This window comes from Apodemus sylvaticus, chromosome 1 (assembly GCF_947179515.1).
Source record: "Apodemus sylvaticus chromosome 1, mApoSyl1.1, whole genome shotgun sequence".
NCBI classification, from domain to species: Eukaryota; Metazoa; Chordata; class Mammalia; order Rodentia; family Muridae; genus Apodemus; species Apodemus sylvaticus.
The window spans coordinates 5,765,828-5,779,165 of record NC_067472.1 but is presented as its reverse complement, the minus strand read 5'-3'; the positions used below and the strand labels follow the sequence as shown (position 1 = coordinate 5,779,165).

General features: G+C 43.9%; 1 protein-coding gene across 5 annotated transcripts in view; it reads left to right on the top strand.

Annotated features, from left to right (window-relative positions):
* Vti1a (vesicle transport through interaction with t-SNAREs 1A) overlaps nucleotides 1-13,338 on the top strand; it is a 308,900-nt gene that overhangs the window by 170,086 nt on the left and 125,476 nt on the right. For 3 of the 5 annotated variants that reach the window (XM_052183476.1, XM_052183483.1, XM_052183493.1), the window contains exons 6-7: nucleotides 8,149-8,219; nucleotides 8,870-8,931. In XM_052183476.1, coding sequence (XP_052039436.1) covers nucleotides 8,149-8,219; nucleotides 8,870-8,931 — 133 coding nt within the window. Of the gene's footprint in view, nucleotides 1-8,148; nucleotides 8,220-8,869; nucleotides 8,943-9,786; nucleotides 10,082-13,338 lie in introns of those variants that run through there. The other 2 variants (XM_052183466.1, XM_052183503.1) reach the window with 2 other exon arrangements.

Sequence of the window (13,338 nt, the reverse complement as noted above, 5' to 3'; positions counted from 1 at the left end):
GCCTCAGTATTGCCTGACAGTTCAGATTTCCAGAGAAGCTGAAAGTCCCCCCCCCATAAACTCTACCATTAAAAATTTCATTGATGACCTGGGGGAGATAGGTCAGTGGGCAAAGCACTGAAATGTGGACTTGAGTTCAGATCTCCAGGACCCACATAAAGCCGGGAATGGCTGTGTACATTGCTGGTCCCAGCATTCCTAGGGCAAGATGGGAAGCAAGACAGGAAAACCCACCGGCTCACAGCTAGCTAGTGTTCCATGCACATTGGCAAAGCAGAGACCCTGTTTCAAGCAAAACAGAAGGTGAGAGCTGATGCCCGAGGTTGCCCCCAGCGTCTACATCCTTGCTGCGGGACGTGCGCGCTCGTTCACACACAGACTCACACATTTTTTGTTGTTGCCACCAATCAGTTGAAAAAGACTTAAAATGGTGTTTGATTTAAAGAGAAAAGGTGTACTAGCCAGGCAGCGACTTCCTGAGTAAGCGGATGGTTAGAGTGGACTTAAGCAGAAGTGTGTTCAGGGGTCCCTGGGGTACAGGAAGTGATTGACTCAGCCCACCTCGACCTTTACAAAGGCCTCCTAATTACTCTGCAGTCAATTGCCAGGTACTTTCACAGCACTTTCAGGTTCTTTGTTTTGCTTTGTTTTGTTCTATTGGGGTTTGTCACATGTTTCTTTTTTCTGTTTAGTTTTTAGAATGAGCAATTCATTCACCCTGGAAAGCTGGATGACACTGAACACGCCAAGTAAACACATGTTGGGTGAATTCCACATGTGAACCTTTGGAGTGTCTTGACAGCTTCCTATTCAGGTTTTCTGTACTCATCTCCTGCCTTTTATGTTCTTTGTTGAATTGCAAGAAGAAGGGGTGTCCTTCCCGCTGTCCTTTCCAATGTCCTGGTGGGTTCCCAGAATGGGGCCCATTCACTCTTATTTTTGAATGGAGCTGTAATTAACATTGTTGCTTTTGTTTAACAACCTCAATTTACATAGTACCTGCTCATTCCAGTGTCTAGTTATTGGGAGGACAGCTCCACTGACTGATGTCTCTGGGCCCTGGGAATAGTATCTGTTAATTATCTGCAGGAAACCAGTAACTAAGGGGAGGTTCTCTTACTATGACTTTGATAAAAGTAACACTAATGATTTTTTTAATTGCTTAATGATAGACGTGATCATCCTAAAGCAAAGTAGTATACATACTCAGCTGTTGTAGAGGAAATGTTCAAACATAATTGCCTTAAAATCTGTGTGTGAGTACACACACAGGCATGCCACACCCTCACCCTCGCAGGCAGGCACACATGCATGCACACACGCATGCACGCACATACATACTGGTTTGCTGTTTTTCTAGGCGTGCATCCTATATCTGTGGCCCTGACTCTGCATAAACATCAGATTGCTTGTGCACTGTACCAAGAAACAGGCCCTGTGTCTACAGCTCTTCTTTCCTAATATTTCAGAGTCAAATCATGCAGTCTGACTTCATTTTACTTCGCATTTTACTTCGCAAGAAACTATTCTCAGAGAAGTGCATCCCTAAAGTTAACTCAAGAGAAATACTTCTTGGTGTTAAAGCTGACGGGCAGAGGGAGGTCAGTCAGGAGAAGGCGTATCCATGCAGTAACAATCCAGTACCACAGTCGCCACTGTGCACCTGTAGCCTTTGAGCACTTGAGGCATGAGTAATGCCACCGAGGAACTGAATATTTAATCAGTTTATGTCATCCCGTCTGTCTTTTCAGTTCTCTCTTAGACTAAGAAACACAAGAATCACAGCGTCCATTCCCTAAATTAGATTTAATACATAACCAAAGAGCTCGTGGGCGGTACAGCCCTCTCTTTGTTCTCAGGACTCCGCACGGAGACCCAGCCTCTGTGCAGTGCTCATGTCTGGGCAGGGTGTAGAATACGGTTCAGTGCTCATCTATGACCTGCACACATCCTCCCTCTACTTCCGGTCATCTCTGTCTGGCTAATAGCCCTTGGTACAGCATGAATGCTGTGTGGGTGGTTGTCACATTGTATCATTTAGGAGACTATGACTAGAAAGGGGCTGAACAGGTGCAAGATCAATACAAATGCAACTGGTCTGAGTACTTCTCATCTTGAGTTTCACAACCCGAACGTCTCTCACTGCCTCTCTGTCTTATATGCTTGGTACTGTATGTATTGCCTCTGCATGTGCTTTTATGCTGTTATTTTGTTTTCAACAGTTCATTGTTTTGGAGGAACATAATGGGAAAAATCTTTTCTATTTATACATGGTTTTACCATCTCTGGTGTTCATCATTCTTTTCTGCACATCCTGGTTTCCATCTGGCATCACTTTTGTTGAACCTAAAGAACTTTCTCTAACAATTTCCATAACTTACTTCTGAGGGACAATTTTCTAACTTATTCAGTTGTCAAAACATTTGGTTTCTTTGAGAAGGGCAGAAGTAGGCAAATCTCTGTAAATTCAAAGCCAGACTGGTCTACACAGTGAGTTCCAGGCTAGCCAGGGCTATACAGTGAGGCCATGGTTCCAAAAAAAGGGAGAGAGTGGCAGGGAGGAAGGAGGCAGGGGAGAGGGACGGAAGAAAATAACATTCAGGAGTTAGTAAAGTGCTTACTGTATAGGCATAAGGACTGAGATCATACCCCAGCGCCCATGGGAGAATAGGCACTGTGGCAGGCACTAGGGAGATGAAGATCCAGAGGCCTGCTGACCAGCCAGTCAGTCTAGCCACCTTGCAAGCACCAGGGTCAGCCCCACCCCCTGCTCCCAAGTCAAAAATAGGACAGTGAACAACTGAGGAAGACATTGCAGTCAACCTCTTGTTCTGAGCATACATGCACAAGCACATACAAACACACACACACACACACACACACACACACACACACACACGTCCGCGCACAAATACCCCACTTTATGTTTGAAGGACATTTTTGCCAGATGAAGACTACTAGGGTGTTTTGGGTTTTTTGTTGTTTTGTTTTTTCATGTTTCAGCATTTTCGATGTTGTTCTATTTTCTTCATTTTTTATGACAAAACTTTAACCTTCATCCTTCTGGGTGGCCTCCAGGGTGTTTGTGCTCATGTGTGTATGCGTGCATGTGTGTGTGTGTGTGCCTGTGCGTTCCCTCTAGATACCTTTATTTCCCTTTAGTTTTGAGCAACTTGACCACAACTAGTTATAGTTTCTTTAAATTTACCTTCCACTGATTAGTTCAACTTGTTTGATCTTTAGTTGATTTTTAACATGCAAGTTGGAAAGTTTAGGCTATCATTTCTTTCATTTTCTCTAATCTCTGTTTTGGAAGAGTCCTCTGCTGATCCGTGAAGAGGCTCTTCTAACAGCCGACAGTGTGGATGCTGTGCGGCGTGTTTTGCTAGCTTCACTCGCCCAGTGCAGCTCATTCTGGTAACCTAGAGTTAAGATGCTCCCTTCCTACTCAGGCATCTTATGTCTGTTCTATACTCAGTTAACTTTAGAAGCAGTTTCTTCACATTCTGTAATTTCATTTTGCCCCTTAGAGTTTCCTCTTAACTCCTGAAAACCCATTTCTTCTCAAATCACCTCCAAAACTCTGTCTGGTAACCCTACCAACTAAGGTCTGTTGGTGTGCTTGTGTCTGTGACGTTTACTCTTAACTCTTCTCTCTTTCCTGCCTTTTGAACATCTTAAACATGAAGCAGTGTGGGTTCAGGTGTGTAAACTGCTGGGTTTGTTTGCCTCTGATGTCATCATGCTGTGCTATGCCTGGGCCATGGCACAGAGTCTTCCAGAAACCAAGCTAAGGTACTGCTGAGCTGGTGCTCTTGTTAAACAGCCTTTATCTGTGGCCTCTATGTTCCTAACCTGTGCTGATGTGGCTGTAAGAGAAAAGATGGCTCTCCAGGCATGGCGGTGTGCACCTGTAATCTCAGCTCTAAGGGGCTGAGAGAGGAGGATAGGTACATTTTAGTTTGAGGCCTAAACTATACATCATGACTCTGCCTAAAAATTAAAACAAACAAACAAATAAATGCTTAGCCTTTGATCTGAGCATGGGTTAATCTGTAGTTTCAGGTGTGCTGTGGCCCCACTGAGACAGACCTGCCTCTAACAGTGTATTGAACACAAGCAGTATAAGGGCATGTGGGACTTCTCCCTGGCTGGCCTTCCTCCACTGCTCCCTTCTTGGTGCATATAGATATTGAAGGGACATTATCAGGTCAAGCAGCTGGAACTCAAGTGTAGCGCTCAGCTGTGCTGCACTGTGCTCTGAAAGTCTCTGTGGTCATGTAACCTGTCTGGTCCCTCCTGTCTCGAGCAGCAGTACTAAGTATTTACTAGCAAGGAGTTACTTATACTCTCCTCTACGATGGGCTTGGATCTCTAGAATTCATCAGTGCTTTTTTGCATCTCCTGCACTTGTCTTCTTCCAGAAGTTTAGCAATTCTTGTGTCTAGCTTTCCTTGTGTCCCTCGAAGTTGTCCTGGATTCAGATAGTTCCTTCATCTCAGTGGAAGTCAAAGCCTCTCATGTCTTAAGTCTCAAATGAAGAGAGATGGTAAAAGAAAAGAAAAACCAATCAAACAAACAAAAAGAACCCTGTCTTTCTGTCAACCACCTTCCCTGAGTTAGGAACTCCAAGGAGTCCTCAGTACTGAGTGTAACCCTTAAGTCTGGGGCTCAGGACCACACCCATTGCCCAAGGACGCATTCCAAGTGACAGAGACATAGACCTGGAAAGCTGTGTCACCCCTCTAATGTCAGCTGTCCAAAACAGCATGCCTCTCCACCATGTTAGACTCAGTAACAGGAAGTTCCCAGTCTCCTGTCCTAGATTGAGATTGTTGGTAAATACCCCGCGTTCACCATCTGTGCGGTCTCTTTCTCCAGTCCGTGAAGCTTGCACGCATTTCACAATAGCCATTAGACAGCTCTGGTGCACATTTCTGTACATACGTCCCCACAGATATAAGTAACAGCTGGGCATTGTGGATGCCTCTCACTACTCCTGGTTTGCTAATGGGGATTTCAAGTGTCAGGAAATAACCTTGTCTCCTCTTGGCAATTTAAAGAAGGCTTAACTGGCTTCCTTCACTTTTAAAAATAATTTTCTGGAAACCACATCCTTAACAAAGGTTGTAAAAAGAAAGTTAAGTACAGCAGTGCTTGGGAATAATCAGTACCTTCTGGAGAGAGTACGGCTCATAGCATAATGGCTAAAATTTAAAAATATGTATATATTGAACTTAACAAATAGAACCTTTTGTGCTGCATTAGACTGAAGGCACCATTTTCCTCAGCTGCATTTGTAGCATGATGCAAACTTGAGTCACTTCTAACTGTTCATAGGGAATGTTTTAATTCATTCATTTCTGAGGTTCAGGTCTAGTTTCTTTTATGGGCTCACTTGTGTTTGCCTCATGATAGATGTACACAGCTTGTCAAGTGTTATTATTGCTTTATGAAAAAAGAGCCATGATGCACTCTGAGATATTCACGGCTTGGCCCAGACCTTACCTACGTCGGCATGGCAGGCTGGTCCTGCAGGAAGCATCTTGCTGGATTTGTGGTTACCTGTTTCCTCCTCAGTTCCGATCAGAGACAGGAAAGCATTGAATGCCTATTGTATACGCTGCAGAAGGATAAAGAAGAGACGCAGAGCTACCAACAACCCCTCACAAGGGCTGTGGGCTGACTCCATGATTGATTTCTGCATAATCGTAAAAACAATTCATTTTACATGTCAGAGTGCTGTATTCCCATGCTGAGTCCCAAGACCTCTGTGGAGAGGATGGAAGGACAGGAAGGAAGTCTTCCTTCCAGGGATCCATTCATCACGTAGTGCTGACGTGCAGAGATAGTTTTATTGTGTGCTTCCTATTGTTTCCTGACCTCAAGATGTTTAGTGGTCAGAAAGATGCTGCTTATGAAGTGTCCATGTCTCAGACTGCACTGTACATGCTCCGCAGCTGTTCCTACCAAGACCTCAAGACAGTTTAAGGACCTGAGGGATGTAGATGTGGCAGGTCACAGTTGCCATGGTTTCAGGTCTGTGCACTTGAATTCTTCCTTTCAAATAATATTTATTAGCTTTATTTTATGTGGGCCAGTATTCTGTCTGCATACATGTCTGTGCACCACATGCAGGCCTGGTACCCTCAGATCCATGGGACAGGTTACAGGCAGACAGCTGTAAGCTGACATTTTGGGTGCCGGAAATGGATCTCCTGGAAGAGCAAGCAGTGCCCTAACCACTGGGCCATCTCTCCAGCCCTCTTGAATGTTGCACTAGTATTGTTGATGAATGCTTTTATCTTAAATTATTCAAGAAAAGTCAAACTAACCATCTTAAAATTTCCCTAAATATCTAATACTATCTGACAGATAACTGTATTAAAAGCAATCTACTTTGATTTGCTTTGTTTGACACACAAGTTTTACTCTCTTTGTGTCTGTTTTGTCCATAAGACTTACCATTTCTAATCTACCTTCCTGGTATTTTCTTTAATAAGACAGCAGCTAAGAAATCACACCCCACCCAGAAAGGAAGGAGTTTATGGATGTGGCTTACTGCTCCAGGAACAGTTGGGTTCTTGACTTCTGAGGCCACTGATTCCTTGAGTAGAGGACTACATGTCAGTTCAGAGTGGAGCATACTGTGGAGAATCTGACGGGCCTGAGGCTCTTACACCTGCTTCCAGAGCTACCTTCCCTGGGGCTGTGCGGAGGGGCCTGAGCGGGAACCGTAAACCTTGCTGGGACTTCATTTTTTTTTTAAATTTATCTCATTCTTTGATTTCTTCATTTCTTCCATAAATACTAACTGAGGTGTTAGATGCAGTATCAGTGATCTCTTCCACTTGTTTGGAATCATATATTATTATATGGTCTGTTTTGACAGGAAGGAATAGTGTGTTCCTGAAGTAATGATTTATGGTGCTCATGCATATCAAAGAGTTTTGTTACAAATTAATTACAATGTTACATTTTAATGATTACAGGAATTTAAAGTAATAGAAACCATCTGGCAAAGTGGAGTATTTCTAGTAGTCTCAATAGAGAACCGGGATGAAGGATGCTTAGGTTTGGCTGCCTCCCGCACCATCCTTACTTTGGTCACTAGGAGCCCTGTGTCTTGCACAGCTGTACTGTAAGGATAAACTATATGTGGTCAATGGCAAAGGGTTGAAATACATCTAAGAAGAAATACTACATGTGGAAAACCATGGGCTAGGGAGGTACTCTCCGGCCGGGAGAGCATGCCGGGCACAGGCGCAGCAGCACGTCCGAGCATCGTTACGGTACCCAGAACTAACAAAGGCAAGTCAAGGTTCTCTCTCCATAAGATAGGCACCTCCTGGTGACAATGAATGTGACTGGGGAAAAAAATCATTCAAACAGCTGTATATTCTCAAGATCGGGTCTTACATGGTGTCTTGAAAAATGTCTGTAGTCAGAGGAGAGACTGTCAAGGGCCATCCAAGCCAACGAGAGTATGGTGACAGGGGAGTCCCCATTACAGTCAGCAGTATGCTTTTAACAAATACACTAAGTGGTTTTCGGTTCTAAGAATTTGGAAGTCAAACTGCCCCTCACCTGATTTGACTTAGGATTCTACTGCAGCTAATAATAGCACATAAAAGAGCTCTTGCCTCCAGGAGAGAGGAGGCAAAGGGATTGTCCCACTACCAGTAAATGCTGCAGGTGAGAAAAGTAAGGAGTCCATGCTTGGAAATCTAAGATGCTCTAAATGGATATTGGCTTACACTGGTAAACAATGCTGTAGGAGAGAACAGGACCCCTCCAAGTTACTCTCAGAGTGTAAAGTCAAAGGCTGTGCTCCACAATGATGAAGGAATTAATCATTGCACCTAGGCCCTCCATCTTGCTAGGACTTTCCTAGAGGACCTTGAACCAGTCGCATCACCTCTAAGTCATTGATGCCGTGTTGGCTACAGTCTGATTGTTGGATTGTAAATTGCATCCAGTCATCTGCAAGACGGGAAACATATCAGATACTGTATCTTTCAAATACATTAATTAAAACTTATCTGGTATGTAAGGCACACCCCCTTGATTTGGTTCTATATCTGTGATTATTCTAGTCTCCATATACCCCATGAAACTGTTCCTTACATGTTCTCTTCTTTCCCATAGAACAAATCGGCCAAGAGATGTTGGAAAACCTGAGTCATGACAGAGAAAAGATACAGCGGGCACGCGAACGAGTGAGTATGAGTCACTCCATCATTTACACGTTCATAACGAGAAGGCACAGAGAAGAGGCCGTTGGGACAGACACAAGACAGTGACAACATAGCCATGAGGATGTGTGAGTAAGGACAGTAGGGTAGGGGGCCATGTTCAGGAAGAGAAAGCAAGGGCTTGAGATGAAGGGAAAAGCAGCCAGCTCTCTCCTCCTCTCAGATGCCCCAAATAAATACTTCGTTAAAGCCGTGACTACAACACGAAAGCCACTGAGGGAGATGTGGGAGGCTATCAATCTTTCAGAACAAAGATTTTGAAAATACTGACTTTTACCTTCCTTGACTTCATTTCGTTTCCATTTTTATTTTTAAGACTGTGCATACTCAATATATTAAAGATTACCACAGGAATGCTAAGCCCTGTCTGTGTGTGAGGCATATATATACATATATATATATATACAGATATATATATCTGGTTCAAGTATCCATCTTCAAGTTCCTGGAATCCGCTCACGTAGTTCTTTATTCTCGGGAACAGTGAGTCTGTGCTTATGAGTAGCATCTCACTGCCTGACTTTTCTCCCTCAGACCTCAGCTATCCTTCAGCACGTACTTGAGAACCATCTGATTCCATTCTCCTTTTCTTCCACCATGCTTTTCCCATGTAGCTCCGGGAAACAGATGCAAACTTGGGGAAGAGCTCCCGGATTCTGACGGGGATGTTGCGAAGGTAAGAGCCAGGTAGGGAGTGATCTTCTGTTTTTATCTCTTCTTGACTGTGCTTTCCTCCCGTGGGCACTGAGCATTTTAAGTGGGATTCTGCCTCTCCCTCCTAGGCTGGGTCAACACCCTTTCGAAATAACAGAACACTGATGTTAACCCTTTTCTGTCAGAGCCGTACAATGGGTTACTCAGATTAGAGACAAGGCTTGAGCTGAGGGGCCTACCTCAAGCAATGGAAAAAAAATGAGGGTTTTGTAAGAAGTATCTTTCTGTAGCCCGAGGAAGGCCCTTGGCAAGAGCAGGCCGGCCTCCCTCTCCTGATGGAGGAGAGCACTGGGCACCGCCTCTGCTCTTTGTTTCTTTGCTGAGAACGCTGCTTGGGAAACAGTGTGACTGACTCAGGTAGACAGTTAACATTGATATGAATGCTGAGGTATTAGAGTAAGCTGAATCCATATGTGCCCACAACAAATATTTCAAGTACTGCATGTGTGACTAAGCTTTGATTGATGGAAATATTCGGAAGAACTTAAAAAGGTAAATGAATAAAGATGGGTCACAGTCTAAGTCTGTTCTACGCTTATTTTACACTAATGCTCTAAAGAGTAAAAAGGTCATTTGCCATGGTCGTGAGAGCGTGGAACTGTGAGTGGATACATGGACGAGGAGTGTCAGTGAGCCAAGGGAGAGCAGTCTTCTTTCCAGACAGCTGTATGACTCAGCTGACGCCCTCTGCCTGTACATCCACGCACAGGAGCATGCTAAGGCTGTTTGCAGTGCTAAAGGTTTACTATGGAAGACCCAAGGAAATGTATAATTGTTACTTGTTGAGGCTGATGTGATTTCTCCATGACCCCATCAGCGGTGAACCCGCAGTTCCCAGCGTGTTACCAAGCGACGTTCTTCCCACTCTCTCCCTTCCCTGGAGGCACCATCCCAACTCAGAAACAAAATCCCACAGAGCCCTGCTTTAAGAGCAGTCCATAAATGACCTAAGAAAGGCTCAGAGTCCAAAGAGAAGAGCGCTAGCAACTGAAGGAATGCATCAGTGCCTAAAGACAATAAAAAGGAAGAGCGCTGCGCCTGCTTCCCCTGGAGGCCTGCGATGTGAGCTGTAACGAGCCGTCTGCATATGTCTCCATTTTGTCAAATCTCATTAAAGAGTCCTCCTGCTTTCTGTCGATTGAGCTGTCCAGAAATCATTCATCATTTTTAGTGTAAAAAAAATCATGTGGTTATTTAAATAATATCATATTAATGTTAAAGTTCAGCTGTCACTTCATGGTATGGCTTAATCAGATGTAGCATTTAGGAAAAATAGTTTATTCTGGCTCTTCGTGGCTTTCAGGTTGGCATATTCAAATAAGGATTTATGGCTTTCTAAACCCATGTGCTTCTGCCCATGTTTCTGCTTGATGTACCTCACCCTTGGTACAGGACACTGCAGACAGTTGTCTCAACAGATAGAGCATCCTTTCATATGGTGTTTGAATAAATTTGCAAGTCATTTAGAGAGGGTGGGAACACCAACAACTTGTGTAGCCTTTGGGCTTTCTGGAGGGATTCACAACCCCAAGGCGGCTTCCTGAGGGCTGCTGTCTCCTTGGGCTTCCCTTCGTAGGTGATTTGAGATGTTTCTAGGGCCATCCTTTCTCAACCTCTCAGTCACGACCCCTTTGAGGGTCATAGATCATATATTTACACTACAGTTCATAACAGTAGCAAAAATCACAGTTATGAAGTATAAAAGTACATAATTTTATGGTTGGGCGTCACCACAGCATGAGGAACTGCATTAAAGGGTCATAGCATTAGGACCATTGAGAACTACTAAAGGGCTAAAGGTTGAGCGGGAACAAAACTCCCCAGATGGACAGCACATTGCTGTGCCCAAGCCAAGGATGCCCTCAAGTCCTTTGGTGTCTCATGGAGGCCAGTGTGTTTCACTAGACACAGCTGGCATGGGGATATCTGCCGCGACACCATGGGAAGCACCTCCAATCCATGCTGTAACTCGGGCATCAGGAGCTGACTACAGAGTGGTGGCTTGGAGTTTTGTTTCTAGTTGCTACCCCGCATGTCAAACAGTTGATTTTCTGCTTGAGGAAATGCAAACGTTTTGCCAGCTACTTCATTATTTGGGACTTATTTCCCAAAAGTTAAGTCTGTCAGGATATGGGCCTGGTGCTCACTTGTGGATCACAGTCTTTGCCTAAGGCCCTTGCTGACTGTTGTCTTGTCCTCCCTCCCATCCCTCTGCTCATATGACGCTTGCTGCCCCGCACTGAGGAAGGGACTTGCAGAACCCACATTGGACACTCCATGCCCACACTCACACTGCACATCACGGCCACATGGCACGACACCAGATGCTTCTGACTGAGGGGGGAGGCTAGTATTGAACCCTGGGCTCACAGTTCATCCTTACAGATGTATGAAGGAAGAGAATGTGTTTGAATCATGCATTTACCTATGAGTGAATAAACCCATTGATTTTTATATGATAAACTCTGTGAAACAAATACAAACCAGAGAATCCTAATAAAGAAAGGTTCCTGGTTGTTTTAACTTTTGTTTTTAAATTTATAAAATGAACAGAGATGACAGGACATCATCCATAATCTGCACCAGGTTACTTAGCAATGGCTAATCTGTCATGAAGACAGGAGGACTCGTGTTCATCTTTACCAAAGTCTGTACCTGTGTCTACTTAGTCATCTAATGATGCGTTTGTAGGACCCAGAGCCTCTAACCCACCCCCACCCTCCCCCCAGGCCTCTCAGTCTTCTGTTAGCTTCCTCCCTCCCTCATGCACCTCCTCTTTCTTTCCCTTGTTCCCCTGCTTATTCATGTCTTCAGTAAATATTTAATGTCTGTGTGCATGGCCCAGGGATCCAGAAACACAGCATATCTTTATTTGCTTTTACGGTGCAGTGTACAGAGAATGTGTACACTAAAATAAACCACAGAAATTAACCTCATTCTCAGGGAAACTGCTCCAGCCCTCCACCTCTGACTCTTCCTTGCAGATTCCTAAGAGGACTCAGAAGCACCAACAGCCAGAAAAAAGATAAATTAGGTAAATAACATATGGTTTGTTTAGTCATAAACTAAAAATGCTTTACAAAAATTATTATACAGAAAATATCAACATGTCTAGTTTAGTTAAATAGCAACTGATCCAGTCAAACAGAAATTCTCTTTCATGTAGCTGCACCTTCTTGTCAAAGAAAGAAAACAAGAGAGAAAACTGGTCCATTCAGAATTATAATAATAAAACATGACATCAGAATGAAGCCAGAGCTGATTCCTGGAAAGTAATTTTTCTTTTCTCTTGACATAGATGGAAAGCTATCTCGGGACAGACTGTTCATTTCCTGGCTCTCTAGACAGACTTTAAATAAAGTGGGATTCAGATAATAATGAAAATAGCCACAAAACAAATAGCCATTCATGTGATAACTGGGGCCGAGGAATGGATTTCTCATCGAGTCTCACAAAATTCAGTCATTGTAATTGGCTGTCCTCGGGTGGGAATCACTGGGGGCTCAAGTGTTTCTTCCTGTGTGTATACACCCGTGTACAAGCTAGCAAGCACATGCGTTTTATGCATCTTACTGGAAATTCTTTCTCTTCTTTTTTTAACTTGGTTTATTTTTGCTATTATTGTTGTTTTTCAAGACAGGGTTTCTCTGTGTAGCCCTGGCTGTCCTGGCACTCACTCTGTAGACCAGGGTGACCTCGAACTGATCCCTCTGCCTCCTGATTGCTGGGATTAAAGGCATGTGCCACCACCACCTGTAGCTGGGTTCTTATATCAAATAGTGGTGAGAATCAATAACAATAAAATTTGAGATTTTCAAAACTTTTATTTAAAAAGAAAGGAAGTTATGATTCTGTTTCTTTTACCCCTGAAGAAGTAAATAATAATTCATAATTTGTCATTATTAGCATCTTTTCTAATTAGCATTTTTCATTCCTGTAGAGTGTAGCAAAGGTGCTGTCAGACAGCTTCTTTAGCATGAAGTTGGAAGACATGTTATAGCTGCAAGTGCCAGCTGCATCGTCTGTGCTGGTGTCTGGGTTACAGCAGGAAATAGCTTCTATTTGATTAGCTCAGTGTCATATACTTTGACAATGGCTGCCACACATACTATCAGAGTGCTTCTGTCCACAGCAAGTTCTGTCTGTCTCCCAGTGGCTACAGGACTCCTTTCACAGAGCCCTGGCAGTACATCTTCTGCAGCTGACCTATGAAAGACCAAAGCAGACAGTTGCAAACTCAGGAGCCCTGCAGCACTGTTTGTAGTATGTTGCTGAGTGCGCTTGTTAGTTATGGGAGCCTGGGAACAAGAGAAGAAGCTGCTTCTCCTGAGGGGATCCCTCTCTTCCCTCTTGCTCTCACTCCTCCGCC